This window comes from Garra rufa, chromosome 24, assembly GCF_049309525.1.
Source record: "Garra rufa chromosome 24, GarRuf1.0, whole genome shotgun sequence".
Taxonomy (NCBI): Eukaryota; Metazoa; Chordata; class Actinopteri; order Cypriniformes; family Cyprinidae; genus Garra; species Garra rufa.
In genome coordinates this window covers 28,622,138-28,643,999 of record NC_133384.1, presented here as the reverse complement: position 1 = coordinate 28,643,999, position 21,862 = coordinate 28,622,138, and the positions used below count along the sequence as shown (strand labels likewise).

The following is a 21,862-nucleotide window of genomic DNA, read 5'->3' as shown; positions in this document are numbered from 1 at the left end:
ATATATATATATATATATATATATATATATATATATATACACACACACACACACACACACACACACACACACACACACACACACACACACACACGTACACACGTACACACGTTTTAGGTTGCAAGTCATAAAATGTCCTCTGTTTTATTCTGTCTTGCTGTTGTAATTACAGAAACAGGCCGAGACGGACATCAGAAGCTGTTGTCTGATGGAAATCAAACAGACTGAGGAGAAGTACACAGAGACGCTGGACTCTATAGAGAAAGTGAGGCCTCTTTATTATGTAATAATCCAGCTTTAATGCATTGTGTAAAATCTGCCAAGTACCTGCTAGATGTAATGTAACACATCGTTTGTATAAAGACTGTAGTTACTAGGTAAAATCATGGATTAATCTTTTTATCATGTTTAGATTTAACTTACTGTACAATATTTTGTCATGATACCCATGGTTGCTTGTGAAATTTATTACAATTTATTGCAATTATTTACAATTATTATTATTATTATTATTATTAAACATTAACATTTATAATATATAATATTTATTTATAGCTTGCTTGTTTGTTTATTTGTAGTATTTTTGTATTTAAAAAAACAAATAATAATAATAATTATTATTATTATTATAATGTTTATTTTAAATCTATAATGTAATATACAACATTTCCATTTTAGTTACTATAATAAAACCATGGTCAGTTTTCACAATGGATCAAAGAATCATAATATTTATTTATTTACTTATTTATTTATTTGTAGTATTTATGTATTTGTTGTAATAATAATAATAATAATAATAATAATAATAATAATAATAAAAATAGTGATAATAATAATAATAATAATAATAATAATAATAATAATTTTATAAAAAATAGAATTAATATAAATAATTATAATAAAATAATATTATAATAAAATAAATTTATATAAAACAACATTTTCATTGTAATAAAACAATATGGTCATAATATTTATTTATTTATTTATTTATTGCTTGTTTGTTAATTTGTAATATTTATGTATCTATAAAAAGAAATAATAATAATAATAATGTTTATTTTAAATCTATAATGCAATATACAACATTTCCATTGTAGTTACTATAATAAAACAATGGTCCTAATATTTATTTAATATTAGAATATTTATTTATTTATTGTTTGTTTGTTTGTTTGTTTATTTGTAGTATTTGTATTTATCTGTAATATCATAATAATAATAGTAGTAATAATAATAATAATAATAATAATAATAATAATGTTTATTTTAAAATATACAACATTTCCATTGTAGTTACTATAATAAAACCATAGGCATAAAATGTATTTATTTATTTACCGCTTGCTTGCTTGCTTGTTGGTTTATTTGTAGTATTTATGTATTTGTTAATAAATAATAATAATAATAATAATAATAATGTTTGTTTGAAGTCTTAGTATGAATTTTCAATATTTCCATTGTACTTACTATAATAAAACCATGGTCAATTTCCACAATGAATCAAAGAATCATAATATTTATGTATTTATTTCTTTAAATATTGTTTATTTATTTGTTTATTTGTAGTATAGTATTAATGTATTTGTAATAATAATAATAATAATAATAATAATAATAATAATAATAATAAAATAATTTATTTTAATTCTTACAACATTTCTATTACATTTACTGTAATAAAACCATGGTAAATTTCCACAAAGATGTATTATATTGCAATATTTACTTTACAGTGTGCATTAGCTTATTTAGCAACTTCTTAATTTTCATATACATATATATATATATATATATATATATATATATATTTTTTTTTTTTTTTTTTTTTTTTTTATTATTATTATTATTTTTTTCTCCACCCAGTTTTTTATGAAGCCTCTGGGACAGTCACTGTCTGGTGTGGAGATTGAAAAAGTGTTCATCAATATACCAGTAAGTCTCAAACTGGACACATTTTAGCGCAAATCAGTGTGTTGTTGTTTTTATCTCACATTTTGACGTTCTGTATTGCACCAGGACCTTGTGAAAGTGCACACGAGTCTTCTGAGGGAGGTCCAGGATTCAGTGCTCATGCATAACGCCAGTAACCTGTACCAGATCTTTATCAAATACAAAGAAAGGTGATTGATTTGTCCCTTTAGCTCTTAAAGGTGCAGTGTGTAATATTTAAGATGATCTCTAGACAGGAATGAAATATAATATACATAACTATGTTTTCAGGGGTGTATAAATACCTTACTTAATGAACCATTATGTTTTTATTACCTTAGAATTATCAGTTTATATCTACATACACCGCGGGTCCCCTCACATGGAAGTCGCCGTTATGTTTCTACAGTAGCCCTGAACAGACAAACTGCTCTACAGATCGCGTTTCATCACTGTTGTTCTAGCGGAAAAACACTGACACAATCATGAACAAGTAACAGTAATATTCACAATAACATCTTTTTATTGAATGATTAAGTAAATATAATTCCCTAATTTACGTTTTAAAGGAAACCTCATTATTCTTTGCTGTCTAAAACGACGACTTAATCTTAATCCTGCGCGGCTACCGTAGCTTCTGTAAAGGGAGGGGTGAGCGGTGGACTAAACCTTTGGTTGCAATTCTCATGCTGCGTCCCAATTCGCATACTATCCGTCCTAAATAGTATTCGAAAATAGAATTAGTATGTCCCAAATCGTAGTCTGACCCTCTGGGCCTCCTCATTAAGGGGTCACACTTGGCTCCCTCGCGGTCAAAAGTGACCGAAGCCTTAAAAAGTAACTTTTTTTTTCTTCAGGAAAATCAATTAAATATATTTTTGTTCAATAATATTTTGTAATTATTATTTAGAATTTTGAGCATTTTTTATGAATCTATGCAATATTTATACAGTTTTAATGAGGAATTTTTCCCCAGTAGATTTATATTTTATATTATATTTTTTAATTAATTATGTATTTATTATTTTTCAATAAATACAACATTTCACATTAAAATAGAGTAAAAGCATTTAAAATCCATTTTTTAAAGTGAAAATTGCACCATCTAGTGGCATAAAAAATAAAAACTTGTGTAATGCCATGTAAACTCCTGTATCTCCCTATATACATATATACAGGGGCTTTGGGATTCCTATTGTTTTTTTTTTTTCTTTTTATTGTTTCTTCATTTTATTAGGCTTTGCATTTAGAAATATATTCAGACATTCTAAAAGATAAATTTTGGCAAGGTTTAGATTTTTTTTGATTGGATAAATATCAGGTTTTGCATTTTTCTGCTTATTTCTGTGTGTCTGTGTGTGTGTCTGTGTGTGTGTGTGTGTGTGTGTGTGTGTGTGTGTGTGTGTGTGTGCGCGTGTGTGTGCGTGTGTGTGTCAGTTCTGTACTTTTGTTATTTTAGAGTGTCAGTCCTTGCTTGCTGAACACTTCTTTTCAGCACAGTTGCTCATTTGTAGCTTGTATTACCAAAAGATTATCTGAATTATCAAATTTTTTCGTATTTCCCATTCATTTCCTATGTCGGTCATTTTTGACCGCGAAGGAGCCAAGTGTGACTATTTTTTTTTTGACCCTTTAACATATCCGAATCATGTCACTGATTTTTTTTGTACTCACATAGCTAATGCAACGAAAGTCACCAAGTGTCATCTCATTCTGATGAAGCTACGATTTTTAAAAATTCAAAACATAAAATTTTTCGGTCAAAAATGACCGAAGAGGCCCAGAGGGTTAAAAAAGTATTCCAAAGATTCCCGGATGGTCTACTACTTAACTTCGGAATTCGAAATGCGGATCAATGCACACTCTAACGGCTAATATTGCCCACAACACATTGCGCGGTGAACGAGGATTCGATTAGAACTACAAACACGCATAAAAAGTGTTAAAAAACTACAAACATGGAGGATGTGCGCGACCAACGGACTGGTAGAGAAAGGGGTTTGAGTGATAAATAATCAGTGTGTAACCTGATAAAAAATATTTTTAAATGTTATCCGCGTTATATTTCATGTGCAGCAACATTACGAACTTTTATAATGATAGGTGTGGTCATTAACGTTTAAATGCATAATTATGCAAACACAAGAGCAAAGTTCTCGGCATGAAAGACTCGTGAAGGAACGTGCCTCTTAATTTCTCTCTAATACGGTAGGAAATTAAATTAAACGAAATGTAGATAATGTTAACTGTGATGACTGACAGGGCAGTTTAAACAGTGACAGGATTCAGGTAACTAAGCAACAGAGCGTCCGTTAAAGACGCAGTTATGACGAAGTAGTACGTCCCAAAGCGTGCCTACTATTCTGTCACTTACTCAAAAGTATGTACTTTTTCTTCACAAAAAGAGTACATACTTTTAGGGCGTAGTATAAGTAGGCGAATTGGGACGCAGCAATAGCCTTACCACTAGATGCCGCAAAAATCTACACACTGCACCTTTAAATGAATGAAACCCTCCTTCCCCTTCTCACATGTGTCTTTTTGTGTATGGTAGATTAGTCCTGTATGGAAAATACTGCAGCCAAGTAGAATCAGCCATTGCGTGTTTGGATGACATCTGTAAGAACAGAGAGGACGTCAGGCAGATGTTAGAGGTAAGGCATTGTCAGACTGTGTTCATGAAACATCTCTGGGTATAAGTGGCTCTTTCCGTGAATACAGTACTCTTTTTTAGCATTAAAGGCACGCATATTTGTTGCGAGAACTTGGAAATAGTTCTTAATGAAAGCAGTTATGTTTCCAAAACTGAAGTGACACTATTTATATGCTGCTAGACAGTGCCACCTGGTGGTTGAAAAGAGTGCAGAACATTTCAGAACAGTTTATTTCAACATTTGCAGAACAGTCACAGTCACATATGTGGTTTCTGTTTGTTATTAATTTCAGTTATGTTCCAAACGAGCCAATAATGGGAAGTTTACTCTGAGAGATCTGCTGGTGGTTCCGATGCAGAGAGTCCTTAAGTATCATCTGCTTCTACAGGTTTGAAATTACAACATGTTTCCCTGAGCCTTTAAATGAGTAATTTCAAGCAGTGTATTTTAGATATGAATGATTATTATTAATCATTTTTATAGATTAATTTAAATTAAGTATTACTATTTTGTTTCCGTTTTTATTTTTTAATTTTAGACTTTTAGTACTTTTGTTGTGTTGTTATTATTACTGTTGATGTATCTATGTATTCAATTTTATTTTATTTTAGTATGTCAAATATAACTAAAACTTAATTAAAATGAGAAATGTTTCCTTGGCAGCTAACTTAAATAAAATAACAGTTAGCAAAAACAATATGTATTTTATTTATTTATTTATTGTAAATATATCTATGTAGTACTTGTTCGTTTTTATTAAGGTTTGGTTAATCAAATTACACTAAAACAAAATTTAAATGAGATTTATTTTTTATGTTGTTATTATTTTTTAAATTCAGTTTTAGTTTGAGTTATTTTAGTACATCAGATGAAACTGACTAAACATTAAACTAAACATTAAATAAACTTAACATTTATTTATGTATTTATTTATTAATTGTAGTTGTAAAAATATCTATTTATTACTTAGTAATTTTTAGTTATTTTAGTTCATCAAATTAAACAAAACAAAATTAAAATGAGAAAAGTTTCCTTGGCAACTAACTAAAATAAAATGTCTTTATTTGATCTAAATTAACATTTATCTATCTATTTATCTATTTATTTATTTATTTATTTATTTATTTATTAATAACTAACTGAAATTCTAAATCTAAATTAACAAGGGTCTTATTTATTTATTTATTTATTGTAGTTGTTGTAAGTATATCTATGTAGTATTTATTCATTTTTATTTCAGATTTAGTTCAAGTTATTTTAGTATATTAAATTAAATTAAAACAAAACTAAATGAGAAAAGCTTCCTTGGCAACTAACTGAAATAAAATAAGTAATTTTAGTTGTAATGTTTTATTTTATCTAAATTAACATGAGTCTTATTTATTTATTGTAGTTGTAAATATATCTATGTATTATTTATAAAAAAAAATTTTTATTTCAGTTTTAGTTTGAGTTTCCTTGACAACTAACCGAAATATATTGTACATTTTTAATAGTTTTATTTGATCTAAATTAACATTTATTTATTTATTGTAGTTGTTGAAAAAAATGTGTATATGTAATTATATATATATATATTTCAGTTTTAATTTAATAAAACTAAAATTTTATTAAAATGGAAAAGTTTTCTTGGCAACTAAGTGGAATAAAATACGTTATTTGTTTTAATGTTTAATTTAGTCTAAATTAACATTGATGTATTTATCGCTGTAAACATATCTGTTTAATATTTATTAATTTGTATTTCAGTTTTAGTTTGAATTATTTTATTGCATCAAATTAAACTAAAAACATTTTTTAATTTATTTATTGTTTATAAATAAATCTATTTAGTATTTCTTAAATTTTTATTTTAGTTATTAGTTATTTTAGTTATTAGTTTTATTAGAATTATTTTAATTCGTCATTTAAAACAAATATAAACTAAAACTAAATTAAAATAAGTTATTTTTTATGTTTTAAAAAATAATTTATGTTAATTTTTTTATCAGAATTAACACTTTTATAACATTTTATTTCAGGTAACAGGAAATAATGTAGTAATAGATCAGAACAATTATACATTAAACATGCTATTTAATTTCCTTTTTGTCTTCTTAATAATAATTATGTTAATAATAACCGTATATATACTGTATATTTTGTACATTTTGGTATAGTTATTGTTTTCTGAATGGTATGCACTGATTAATATGCCCTGATCCACTATAAGCTAATGCTAATGTCCACTAGGGGCAGTGGAGTCCATGATTTACTCTTCCATAGAGAAGTGGTATAATGCATGTGTGAAATCCACCAGTAGGTGGCAGTGTAATATATCCCAGAGTCCTCCAGCAGGGGCAGAATAATCCACGTAATGAACAAGCAGCGTGCTTTATCCAATCTTGTGTGTTTGGTCTGGCCCTTTTCCACAAACATCTCACGCAGACTGTTATGAATATTTCATAGTGTGTCTCTGTCCATCACACGTTAGGTCTACTGCATGACCCAGCTATGAGGGGATTTAGAAATAAATGTGAGCGAAGGTGAGAGAGAAATAGAAAAGCAGAGAGAAGGAGAAGTGCATGGCGTGTGTAGACCGAAGCCACTGCGATCCTCCTGCTGTTGCAGAAACCTTTTGGCTCTCAGCGGACAGAACAGCGAAGGTGTTTTCTGTGTGTGTGTGTGTGTGTGTGTGTGCGTCTATTTAGCATGCCTGCAAGGCCGTCCACAGCTCAGTTCACCTCCCTGCCCATCTGGCCAGCTGTGGGTTTAGGGAATGTGTGTGTGTGTGTGAGAGGCAGGCGGTGCAGATAGAGCGTCTGTCTGTCTGCTGCCCCTCTGGAGAGCAGGCTAGCGTGTGACAGACTGTCTTTCTCTGCTCTTTGCTCTGCTGGAGGAAGCCTTGGCCAGTGAGAGAAAGAGCAAACTAGCTTTACATAATGAGTTGTAATCAAAATTCATAACTAATCGAATATGAAAATTGTAATATTTTTATATTTCAATTAAATAATCGTAAATAATTATTGTTCATTTTATTCAAAATGATTATTTATTTATTTATTTATTCTTTTTTTACAAGGTTTTTTTTTTCAAATAAATGCTGTTTTTCGAACTTTCTATTCAGCAAAAAAATTCTAGAAAAATGTAGCAGTTGTAAGCAGTTGTTTTTAACATTGATCATAATTAGAAATGTTTCTGGAGCACCAAATTTTTGGATTTTCAAAAACACTACTTTATAAGTTGAATTTATTTTTATTTCAGTTTTTGCTATTTCATTTTTCTTTTTTTTCTCTTCCCCCCCAATTTTTAGTATTTTGTTATGCAATTTAATATTATAATATCATATTTAATATCATAATATTTTCAAAAATATTACTTTATAGGTTGAATGTATTTTTTGTTTTGTTTTAGTTTTTAGCGCAAAGAAGGTGAAGTCAATGTTATTATTGGTTTAAAGTTTATAATGAAGTAACAAAGTTTATTATTTCTTCTTTTTTTTGGTGTTTTCTTTTTGTCTTTTGCTAATTTTTTAATGCATTTTTGTCATTTTTATTAGTCTTGGATTTTCAAAAATATTACTTTATAGGTTGAAATAAATTTTAATTTCAGTTTTTTTGCTATGTTTTTTTTTTTTTTTACTAATTATTAGTGATTATTGAATTTATTTATTTATTTAATTTTAATTTTTAATTTTTTTTTTTTTTACAACTTTGAAAGCTAATGAGACACTAGAAAAAAAAAAATTCAAATTTCAGCTATTAAAGGGATAGTTCACCCAAAAAGGAAAATTTGATGTTTATCTGCTTACCCCCAGGGCATCCAAGATGTAGGTGAATTTGTTTCCTCAGCAAACGAAGATTTTTAACAAAAACCAGTGCAGTCTGCCAGCCAAATAATAGAGGTGGATGGGCACCATACCTTTAAAAGTAAACAAAAACATGCACAGACAAATCCAAATTACACCCTGTGGCTCGTGACGATACATTGATGTCCTAAGACACGAAACGATCGGTTTTTGTGAGAAACTGAACAGTATTTATATCATTTTTTACCTTTGATACACAGCTACGTCCATCTGTCATGAGCACGAGTTTATCATCCGGCTCGTGACATGTGTACGCGCTCTGGCGTAGTATACGCAAACGCCGTAAGGGGAAATCGGTTAAAAGTCCCGGATGAGTTTGCGCAAGCAAATGTAATCTTTTAGCTTTAAATCGGTTTGAACAATCAGGATAAGCGCAAGTAATTACCATTTTGAATAGCCGCTACACCCACAGTCTGTGTGCACTGTGTAAACAATGAGTGTCCTATACACGCGACAGATCACTTCCGGCGTTTGCGTATACTACGCCAGAGCGCGTTCACATGTCACGAGCCGGATGATGAGCTCGTGCTCAGAGAGATGGACGTAGCTGTGTATCAAAGGTAAAAAATGATATAAATAATGTTCAGTTTCTCACAAAAACCGATCGTTTTGTGTCTTAGGACATCAGTGTATCGTCATGAGCCGCAGGGTGTAATTTGGATTTGTCTGTGGATGTTTTTCTTTCCTCTAAAGATTTGGTAACCATTGACTGCCATTATTTGACTGACATACTGCACCGGTTTTTGTTAAAAATCTTTGTTTGTGTTCTGCTGAGGAAACAAAGTCACCTACATCTTGGATGCCCTGGGGGTAAGCAAATAAACAAATTATCATTTTTGGGTGAACTATCCCTTTAAATGCTAAAAAAAAGCAGATTTGCCATCACATATTAAGCAGGTATTTTAATTTGTAATAATATTTCACAAATGTTACTGTTTTAGCTGTATTCTTGTTCAAATAAATGACTTCTTCCAAAAGCATTAAAACATTTAACTGCCTCCAGATTTTTAAATTATAGTGTAAGTCCAGATTTTAAAAATCATATTTTTACTGTAACCGCACAAAGAAAGGGAGCCCAAAGTAATGGTTGTAAATCAGGATGTAAACATTGCAGACATACAAAGTTATGCTTTTAAGAAAGTGTTCCAAGGCAATAAATATCAGTTTAAAGTGGTAATATTTTTTCAGTTGTTCACACTGACAGCAACAAAGCAAACAGAACTTGGCGATGATCAGTTGTAATGCAGAATTTGAACAATTGGGTAGTTATTGGACATAAAAAGGTGCAAAGTGTACCAGACATTACAATACTGCGATGCAGGGCTGTGAAATCCCATTCGAATTATATTCTCCTGGAATTCTGCAAACGTTTGGATAAGAGATTGGCTGCATTTTATTTGTGCGGTAATCTCTGTGTTCGTGTCATACCTCCTTTCTGTCTCTCTCTCTATCGCTCTCTCTCTCTCGCCGTGTGAGGGCAGAAGGAAGTGAGAATGAAAAATAAGGTGATGTCCGTCTTTTTGCTGATAATAATGCGCAGGTTCAGCTTGACTGACGCAGGGGATTTGGCTTGTGCTGGATGGCAATATATCTCTTAGGCCAAAAGGAAGCCATTTATCAGACCTGAGTAAAGGACATTCATAGAACCCTCCCTTATCCTACAGACTGGCCCAGATGTCTTGTTTACTTCATCCCGGAGCAGGAAGGCAATTTCAACCCCACAAAAACCTTTTGCTTCTCATTTCAATTCTTGAACCTGCGATGCAGGTTGGGATATTATTTCAGCTCAGGTGTGTGTGTGTGTGTGTGTATGTGTGAGGCCAAAAGAGAAAGTAAGACTAAAATACATGCCTTGCTGCGTATGCTTATATTATCATTGTAGTCTAATGTTTGCCATATAATCACCTTAGTTGTTTTATTTTGTTGAAGTTTTTAAATTGTATCAGAGCCACCTTCTGTTTTTCAGAGCAGGGATTGATGAATGCAAAAATTAAGAAAAAAAAATCTTTCAATGCAATTGTATTAACACACAATCCTCAATTAATGCTCAGTTAATATTAAATATTGAAGGACTCATTCAATTTCTTCAACAAAGTCCCAATTAAAATTAAATTGGCAATTTAATTTAATTTAATTTTTATTTATTTATTTTTTAATTAAATTTTTTCTTTTATATATATATATATATATATATATATATATATATATATATATATATATATATATATATATATGATAAGAAAAACATGATAAGAAAAAAAAATTAGGTATATATGGAAGTAAATCTGGATATATAAGTCTAAATATATAAATTCAGATATATATTTAGTTGTAAGTTGTAAGTGAATATATAAATGTAAACCAAAATATAGTTATAGGACTTTATAAATGTAAATCTGAAATATATATAGTCATAAATCTGAATATATAAATGTAAATGTTGAATATCAAAATGTAAATCTGAATATATAGTTATAATTCTGAATATATAAAAGTAAATTGTGAATACGTAGTAATAATTTTGAATAAATAAATGAAAATTGTGAATATGTAGTTATAATTTTTAATATATTAATGTAAATCTGAATATATAGTTATATATCTGAATATATAAATGTAAATTGTGAATATGTAATTATAACTTTGTATATATAAATGTAAATTGTGAATATGTAGTTATAATTCTGACTATATAAATGTAAATTGTAATATATAGATGTATGAATAAATAAATGTAAATTGTAATATATAGATGTATGAATATATAAATGTAAATGGTTTATATTTATATAAATGTAAATCATGAATATATAGTTAAAATTGAACATTTAAACAAATATGAACATGAAAATGAAAATATGAACAATAATAATCATAAATATATAGAATTTAGTAAATGATTTATTAAATTATTTAAATAATTTTAACATTTTTACATAATTTTTAAAATTAAATTTCCTTTTATTATTTTTGCATTTCAGTGCAAAAATCAAACAAAAAGAAATGTAAAACAAAAATACGAATTAGAAATTAAGATATGCTTCATAAACATGCTTTCCCCAATGTGTGTAATAATAATAATAATAATAATAATTAATAACAATAACGATCAGATTTATATATAATTTAGTGAATTATTTAGTAAATTATTTAAATTGTTAATAAAAAAATACTTTTTAATTAAATTAATGTATGTTGTTTTTACATTTCAGTGCAAAAATCAAACAAAAAACAAAAATATGAATTAGAAATTAAGATATGCTTCACTAGCAAATTTTCCCCCTATTTTTTTCCTTCCTCTTGTGGAATAATAATAATAATAATAATAATAAATAATAACATTAGGAATCATATTTATATATAATTTAGTGAATTAATTATTACATTATTTAAATTATTAATTTAAAGAATGTTTTTTTTTTTTTTTACATTTCAGTGCGAAAATCAAACAAAAAGAAATGTTAAAACTAAAATATGGAAATTAATTAGAAATTAAGATATGCTTTATTGGCATGTTTTTTCACCCTATTTTTTCCTTCCCCTTGTGGAATAATAATAATAATAATAATTATTATTATTAATAACAATTACAATCATATTTATATATAATTTAGTAAATTATTTAAAATATTAATTAAAAAAAATATTACATTTTTGTTTTTTAATTAAATTTACTTATATTGTTTTTACATTTCAGTGCAAAAATCCAACAAAAAAATGTTAAAACGTTTTTGAAAATGTTTTTACTTCTTCTTCTGTAATAATAATGATAATAATGATAATAACAATCATCATTAATTATAGATAATTTATTTAATTTATTAAATTAGTTAAATTATTCATGTAAAAAAATAATATTTACTTAAATATGCTTTATTGGCTTGTTTCTTTTCCCTATTCCTTTTTCCTTCCTCTCAAATCAATACATTTAGCAATGGTATAATAAGAAAAGCAATATTATAACAATGACATAATGAATAGTACATTTCGGAAAGTCCTATTCTGTTTCATTGAATTAATGCAAAAAACAGTCAAATTAATTCAACTTAATTCAAGACACTAGAGCGTGACGTTACATTTACAGATGACTTCTATCTAAATGTTCTCTCTATATTGTTGGTAAACAATTTGCACGGTGATGAGTAGGAGTTATGAGAGCATGCGAGAGTGACAGATGTCCTCCAGCACGGCTTCGCTCCTGTACATCTGACTGTCTGCTGCGTTCATCATCATCTGCTGATAATAAGACACTGAGACATGGCCTGTGAAGACTCAGCCATCTCATATCCCGCTTTCTTCCTGACAGGAACTGGTGAAACACACCCATGATGCCACAGACAAAAGTAATTTACGGCAAGCGCTGGACGCCATGAAGGTGAGTTGAGCATTTGAATGTCCTTTTTATAAGCTGTACATTGCAGAGATTTCAGAAGAATACTGTGTAAGTATAAAATGACACATTGGGCCTTGAACTAGACTGTCATACATAAATTTAGCTCCACATTAATTGCAGAATTTGTACCAGAGTTATAAAATTTAAAATGTTGCTTTATATCCAACTATATTCAGATAAAATTGATTCAATAATAATAATAAAAAAAATTGTAATGTAATTGTATGTATTGTAATAGTTATGAAATTTGACATTAAAATTTCTAAGAAAAATAAACAAATGCTCATTTAAAAAAAATATTTCAAATGACACTTAGAGGCTTTTGCATCTGAACTCTTCATATATGTATATATAAATAAATAAATAAATAAATAATAATTAATAATTAATATTTAATTAACTTCAAGTAATTATATATTTAATTTATATATATATTTATTATTATTATTATTAATAACTAACAATTACAGTCATAATAATATATAATTTAGTAAAATATTTATTATTATATTTACATTTAAATTTAAATCATTAATAAAACAATTACATTCTTTTTAAATTAAATGTATATTTTTTATTATTTATATATTATTTATGTATAATTAAAGAAGTTTTTAAATATTTAAGTGTATAAAAAGTCAAGACAAGAGCAATTTTTGCTTTTCAAATTAAATAATTATTAAGTAATACAAAGAAATTAAGAAAAAACATAATATAGTCATAATATAATGTATAGTACATTTAGGAAAGTCCAACAAATAATACAAATAATAGGAATGAATAACAATAATATGAAGGGCCAAACTGGAAATAATTATATAAAATATGAATTTATCAATTTTAATTGTGAATATATATAGAAGTAAATCTGAATGTATAATTATAAGTCTGAATATATATTGATATTTCTTGTGCAGTTTATTTATATTTAATTTATAAAATTTAAAATTAATTTCATAATTTTTATTATGTATAAAATTGTAAAATATTAAATGTATTTATATTTAATTGATAATATATAAATATTTAAGTGGATAAAAAAAATTAGGGCAATAATTGAGCAATTTTTGCTCTTCAAAAAAAAAAAAAAAAAAAAAAAATATATATATATATATATATATATATATACTTATATAAAATTTTACCTTAAAAAATAATTATATATTTAATTTCTGTATATTTAATAATAATAATGATAATAATAAATAACAATAATATGAAGTGCTAAGTAATTATATAAAATCTGAATATATAATGTAAATTGTGAATACATATATATATATATATATATATATATTATTTAAACTTAAATAAATAATGTATTTAATTTTTATATATTTAATAATAATAATAATGAATAACAATAATAAGAAGAGCCAAACAGGAAATAATTATATAAAATCTGAATATATAAATGTAAATTGTGAATAGATAGATGTAAATCTGAATATATAATTATAAGTCTGACTATATAAATGTTAAATAAATAAAATAAATAAATCTGAATATGTAAATTCTGAATATATAGATGTAAATCCGAATATATCATGTAAATTGTAATATGTAGATGAAAGTATGTAAATTGTTTATACACACACACACACACACACACACACACATACACACACACACACAAATAATGAATATAATTATATGAACATGAAACTGAAAATACGAACTATAGTGATCATAATTATATATAATTTAGCCAATTATTTATAAAATTATTTACATTAATAATTTAAAAATGTTTACATTTTTTAAATTAAATTTACAATTACATTTTATTTTTACATTTCAGTGCAAAAACAAAAAAACAAATGTTAAAACAAAAATATAAATTACAAATTAAGATATGCTTCATTGGCATGTTTCTTCCCCCTTTTTCTTTCCTCTTGTGTAATAATAATGATAATAATAACAATCATAATTATATATAATTTAGTAAATTATTTAAACTACTTCCTTCTGTGGAATAATAATAATTATAATAATTATAATTATACATAATTTAGTAAATTATATAAACGTGATAAAAAAAAATTGCAATTAAATTTACTTTTCAGTGCAAAAATCAAACAAAAAGAAATGTTAAATCAAAAATATGAATTAAAAATTAGGATATGCTTCATTGGCATGTTTTCCCCCTATTTTTCCTTCCTCTCAAAGGCCAACTTTGGCCTGCGGGCTTTGATTTGGACATCTCTGATTGATACCAACAAGCTTTTAATCACCAAACCTTCTGTGATATTAGAGGCCTTGCTCAATTTGAAATTACAAAAGAGCCTTTTTAGTTTATTTGGCATGTGCATGCATCAACTTTTTGGTAAGAAAAGCTTCCGTTGAAAATCAATGTGGCTCTCTTGACTCAGACATGATCAAGATGGTGCCAAATGCATCTTGACAGGTAACCGTGCGCTAATTGAGGCAAATCAAGCTGAGAAGATTGTGCAGATTGCACCGAGGGCTGTGATGATTTCATTTGGATAAATTAGCCACTTAGCATTGATTGGGGTATCGGGCTTACACGGTTAACCTCCTCAAGTGCTCCCCTTTAAAGATCCTCGCGGTGGGCGATCCAGCCCCCTACTCTCTGATTATTCTAGATACGCCATGATGAATGAGTCGCTAAACTCCACTCACGGGAACGACGCGCGCTGTGTTCCGAATGAGATTTGTCAAATGAGCCGAAATCTTATTTCACATTTTTAGACGGAAACGAGTCTCTTGAAAACATCACATGAGCCCACATTGCCAATAAGGAAGCTAGGGAGGAAGTATTGTTATTTTTAGCACACAACTAGAAAGACTTCCTTGTGTATCCTCAGGTCAAAGTTACAGGGTGTTGAATGTTATGGTGTTTTGTTTGTGTTTCCATCTCTACAGGATCTGGCTCAGTATGTCAATGAGGTGAAGAGAGATATCGAGACTCTACGAGACATCGACCAGTACCAGAAGTCTATAGAAAACCTTGTGAGCAAAATCATGCTTTATATAGACTTTTACTATTTAAAAGCTGTTTTGGGGAAGATACTGTGAAAACTACACTTTTAAAACAGTATATAGCCACATTATAACCCAAAAAAAGACAAATTTTCCACCAGAGTATTTGCAATGACCAGATCATTTACACCTAATACTGAAGACACAAAGTTTACCATTTTTTTCAGACAAAGACAAAGTTTCTTTAAGTCTTAAATTGTTTCATTTGCCCTTTAAAAAATAAAATAAAATTTAATTTAATTTAATTTAATTTAATTTAATTTAATTTAATTTAATTTAATAAATAATATAATGCATAATTTTACATTTTATTTAAAAAAATATATATACTGTTTTTTTTTCAAACATCTAATAAAACAATACAAAAAATGAATTTGTTCAAATATTTTAAGATTGTATAATTTATGGATTTATTATTATTATTATATACAATATATATATTAATTATATATAATAATAATACTAATAATAATAAAGTATATTTTGTTAATAATTTTAATTATTTTTTATAATTTGTAATTAATAATAATTAATACAAATAAAAAAATTATAATATTAAATGTATAAATAATTATAAATAACAATAAATAATATAATTCAGAATTTTTAATTGTATTTTTTAATTATAAATACATTATATATGCTATATAAATTTGTATTCCTTTTGTAAACATCTAATAAAACAATACAAAAAAGGGAATTTGTTAAAATGTTTTAGTAGTAATAAAAAAAAAAAACACATTTCACTTCAATCAAAACATTGTTACAATCATTCAAATGAATTTGTGAATCATTAACCATTCAGTTTACTCACAAGATTCACACTTGGAGAGAGACATTTTTAGAAAAGTGTCTGTTAAAAAACTGTGTTCTTTTTTATGCCACACTTGCTGAAAAAAGGCTACAGTATGTTCCTGGAAAAGCTGAACTATTTTAAAAACACCCAAATGCACTGATGTGCATGCCTACTTTTAGTTCGTTTTTCCCCAAAACTGCTGGAAGAAGTAAGCAGAGACAGTATAAAGCCTTGAACAATTTTGTGAACAAATAAACACCTAACTCAATAGCCTTGACCCCTAGTAGCAAACGAGCATGTCTGCATTGAGTCTGCACCATTTTTGTGTTCTGCAGAATCAGTCTCTCCGTAACTACGGAAGACCGAAAGGTGACAGCGAAGTGCGAGTAGCTTCAGTCGACAAACGAGCCAAACAAGACAGGTGAGATGATTAAAGTGAGGAATACGGCTCAGCCTGAAATTCCGCAACTCTCTACTAAGGCCTAAGGGTTATGAAGGTGTCACCCTCAAGCGCTCCTCTTGTATTTCTCTTTCTCTTTTGATCTACGCCTTCCTTCTGCTGCAGGCACATCTTCCTGTTTGATGCCGCCGTGATCGTATGCAAACGACGCGGAGATAACTACGAAATGAAGGAGGTGATTGACCTCCACTCCTTCAAGATCACCAACAACCCGACCTCAGAGAAGGAAAACCGAAAGGTGCGCAGCCGGTGTCCTAATTGCCTCCAAAGTTCGCCGCACCGAAGCCGAGGGCAGCAAATGTGCTGTTATGCTGTCGTGCCATAATCACTTACTGCAGTAGAGCAGCTTTCATTCGCACAGATGGTGTTTCCTATTAAAAACCGTCTAGCGACTGCTAACGAACGCAGCCGACACCAGACACAGCTAAATTAGAAAACATGATGTCGTTTGTTATATTACATTACGTGCTGCTGTGCCAGGATGATTATTCGTTAGATAATGCTGTAAATATTACATGCACATGATAGAGAGAGTGTGTGCATGAAAGAGAAATTACACATGTAACAGAAACATCACTGTTATTATTAGGGTTTCTCTAGGGTGGTTTTGTGAATGATGATGCCACAAATTGTCTGACTTGTTGAGGGAAGGTGTTTTTGTTCATTTAAGTGATAAAAGTCCTGGTTAATAATAATATGAGAGCAACAAAAAACAAATTTGCAGGTATTTGCTTTTTATGGAAGCCTGTTTCCACCACTGAATAAAAAAAAGGTAACTGTGAATTTTTATCTCACAATTCTGACATTTTTTCTCACAATTGTGAGTTTACATCTTACAGTTCTGACTTTTTTCTCAAAATTGCAAGTTTATATATCACAATTCAGACTTTATAACACACAGTTGTGAGTTAAGTCAGAATTGTGAGATATAAACTCACGAATCTGAGAACATGGTCTTTTTTCCATCAGAACTGGACTTTATAACTCAATTGCAAATTTGTATCTCACAAAAGAAGTTAGAATTGCAAGATACAAATTTGCATTTGCTGAAAAAGTTCAGAATTGTGAGATGCAAACTCACATTTGCAAGAAAAATGGCAGAATTGCGAGTTTTTATTTTACAATTCTGACTTCATGAGTTTGAATTGTGAGTTTATTGCGAACTCGCAAAGTCAGAATTGTTAGTTTATATATCACAATTCTAAAAAAAGTCAGAATTGCGAGATGAAAACTTAAAATTGTGAGAAAAAGTCAGAATTGTTAGTTTATAAATCACAATTCTGAGAAAAATGTCAGAATTGCAAGATAAAAACTTAAAATTGTGAGAAAAAGTCAGAATTGTTAGTTTATATATCACAATTCTGAGAAAAACGTCAGAATTGCGAAAAAAAATCAGAATTGTGAGATAAAAACTTATCTCATAATTCTGAGAAAAAAGTCAGAATTGTGAGAAAATAAGTCAAGAATTGCGAGATATAATCTTATATCTTCATTTCTCAGAATTACGAGTTATTAATTTCACAATTCTCAGAAAAAGTCAGAATTGTAAGATATAAACTTGCTATTGCAAGAAAAAAGTCATCATTGCGAGATATGAACTTGCATTTGTCAAAAAAATAATAATCTGAATAGTGGAAAAAAGCCAGAATTGTGAGATATAAACTTAAAATTGTGAGAAAAAGTTATAATTTTAAGATATGAACTGGCATTTGTAAGAAAAAGTCCGAATTCTGACTTCATTTCTCACAATTGTGAGTTTATATCACAATTCTGAGAAAAAAGTCAGAATTGTGAGATATAAACTTGCAGTTGCAAGAAAAAAAGTCATAATTGCGAGATACAAACTTCTATCTCACAATTCTGAGAAAAAAAGTCAGAATTGCAAGATACGAACTAACATTTGTGAGAAAAGGTCACAAAAGGTTTGCATTTGCAAAAAAAAGTCTGAATTGCGAGAAAAAAGTTAGAATTGCGAGATATAAACTGAAAATTGTGAGAAAAAAAAGTCTGAATTGTGAGGTACGAACTGGCATTTGTGACAAAAAGTCAGAATTGCGGGTTTTTATCTTACAATTCTGACTTTATAACTAGCAATTGTGAGTTTATATCCCAAAATTCTAAGAAAAAGTCAGATTTGTGAGATACAAACTTGCAATTGCAAGAAAAAAGTCAGAATTGCAAGATATAAACTTAAAAATTGCGAGAAAAAGTCAGAATTGCAAGATACGAACTGACATTTGTGAGAAAAGGTCAGAATTCTGACTACATTTCTCACAATTGTGAGTTTATATCACAATTCTGAGAAAAAAGTCAGAATTGTGAGATATAAACTTGCAGTTGCAAGAAAAAAAAGTCATAATTGCGAGAAAAAACGTTAGAATTGCTAGATATAACCTGAAAATTGCGAGGAAAAAGTTAGATTTGCGAGATACAAATTGAAAATTGCGAGAAAAAAAGTCAGAATTGCGAGGTACGAAATGGCATTTGTGAAAAAAGTCAGAATTGCTCAGAATTGTGAGATATAAATGTGCAATTCTGACTTTTTTTTCTTTTTCAGATTTTATTTTGAGAGATACAAACTCATATTTCTGAGTTTATATACCAGTATTTTGACTTAACTCGCAATTGAGAGTTTATATCATGCAATTCTGAGAAAAAAAGCCAGAATTGTGAGATATAATTCATGAAATGAAATTATGTTTTAAAAAATATTAAAACAGAAAACAGTTATATTAAATTGTAATAATATTTGGCAATATTACTGTATTTACCATAGTTTTTATCAAATAAATGCAGCCTTGGCGAGCATAAGAGATTTCTTTCAAAAATAAGCAAAAGGAAGCCCAAACTTGTGAACATACAAAAAGCAGGTTAATGCCAGCTCAATTTCTGAAACCAAATCCCTTACTGTTCATTAATCTAATAATTTCAGACAGACAGGCTTAGACTACAAATGCATAACTCCTTATTGACTTGCATTCTCTATGCCTTTGTTCACACTGAACACAAAAGGCCTTTTGTTTTTTGAATTTGATCTTGCAAATGATGAAATCTGATTCATTTGTTCAGTGCAGTCAATATCTACATCAGTCGCAATATGATGTAAACATCAACACAGTGCCAACAGGATGACCCTGCTAGATTTGATAATAGCATTTCATCAGTCTTGCATAAACGGCAGTGACCCCCTCGCACCATCATGTGGTCTAGAGCTTTGTACTCTCATCCTTGTTAGAGCATCTTTGATGTTTCGAATCAAACGGCTTTAACACAATGTTTGTCTTCGCTTTATCTGTGCATGTGTGTGTTTGTGTGTTTTGCATTTATAACATGGATGTTCTTGCTTTCTCTCTTCTTTTCTTCCAGTGGTGCCACGGATTCTACCTCACACACAATCAGGGTCAGAACGGCTTTGAGTTCTTCTTTAAAACCAAGGACCTGAAGAAGAAATGGCTGGAGCAGTTTGGCATGGCATTGTGAGTGTGTGTTTTGTTGTCTCTGAAGGTCTACACTGTCTTGTTTTTCAGGTTTGTTATCTGTCTTGACAACAGACACAAAAGCGTGATTTAGCGACGACAGTATTCTGGCCCTGATTCCAGCCTAAAACACCATTAGTGTTTATTTTTACTACAGAACAAACACAGTAATGAGGACAGACTTGCTGAGCCAAGCATGTTTGCAGCGGTGCACCTTATAAAACATAATGTGACCCAAAGGGTTTTCATTCCATCAGAGTGGTTGGTTCAGTTTTGCAGATAGACTAGTATATACCAAGTCTTTTTCTTTTTAGTTAGTTCGGTTGTTTTAAAGAAGATATATTCTGCAGTTTCCCTGCAGATATTTTTATCCCTGAAGTGCACTTATGTATCTTGCGCCAAAGTCGTAATTTAGTGTTGTATGGACATTTTTCACACCCTCTCTGATCTTTACAGGACATTTAAATTCAGTTATTTATTTACTGACCCGCATGTTGTTCCCAACCTGTATTCAGTTGAACACAGATAAAGAATGATTATGTTTCCTCTTGCAGTAAAATTTAATAGGGACAAGGAAAAAAGTGTGCTGTAAAAGTATAATAACGAAAGTGGCCCAGACAACTCGTGCACTATATTTTAAGTCTTATAAATCTACAAGACTGCTTTGAATGACAAACAAATGCAATTTCAATATTAAAAAAAATGTAAAAAATTGATAATCTTGGAATTAAGAACTAAGAGTTCAAGAGTTTAACCTGATTAATCTGATTTCTGAATGAATTAATCAGTTTGTAAACTGTATCAGCTGAGTCATAAAAAAACTGTGGACTCATAAAAGCTTCGGACACAAAATTGGAAATAGTTCTAGATTTTCCTTGTTCCTCACGCAGGGTCCTATGATTTTTGTGATGTGGAAAATGCGGATGATTCACGGAATCTAGTCATAAAAATTTGATTTACTGTATAACACAGAAAGTCAAGGCATTTGTCAAATTTTGGATGAATAAAAAAAAAAGTTTATATCATGCAATTCCACAAAAAAGTCAAAATTGTGAGGTATAAACACAATTGTGAGAAAAAAGTCAGAAATTGAGTTTAGATTGTGCAATTCTGTCTTTATAACTCATAATTATGAGTTAATATCATGAAATTCTTAGAAAAATGTCAAAATTGCTAGATATAAAAATTACAATTGTGACTTTATATCTTGCAATTCTGATTTTAAACTCGCAATTGCTAGTTTATATCTCGCAATTCTGAGAAAAAAGTAATTATTGTGAGTTTACATAATGCAATTC

The 21,862-nt window shown here is 28.9% G+C and overlaps 1 protein-coding gene across 1 annotated transcript in view; it reads left to right on the top strand.

Moving 5' to 3' along the window:
* The window catches only part of LOC141300268 (guanine nucleotide exchange factor VAV3), a 67,729-nt gene that overhangs the window by 1,919 nt on the left and 43,948 nt on the right, over positions 1–21,862 (top strand). Inside the window, exons 2-11 of the mRNA XM_073830589.1 lie at positions 173–265; positions 1,870–1,938; positions 2,023–2,126; positions 4,490–4,589; positions 4,882–4,977; positions 12,743–12,811; positions 15,716–15,802; positions 16,964–17,049; positions 17,194–17,326; positions 20,455–20,564. Coding sequence (XP_073686690.1) covers positions 173–265; positions 1,870–1,938; positions 2,023–2,126; positions 4,490–4,589; positions 4,882–4,977; positions 12,743–12,811; positions 15,716–15,802; positions 16,964–17,049; positions 17,194–17,326; positions 20,455–20,564 — 947 coding nt within the window. The remainder of the gene's footprint in view (positions 1–172; positions 266–1,869; positions 1,939–2,022; positions 2,127–4,489; positions 4,590–4,881; positions 4,978–12,742; positions 12,812–15,715; positions 15,803–16,963; positions 17,050–17,193; positions 17,327–20,454; positions 20,565–21,862) is intronic.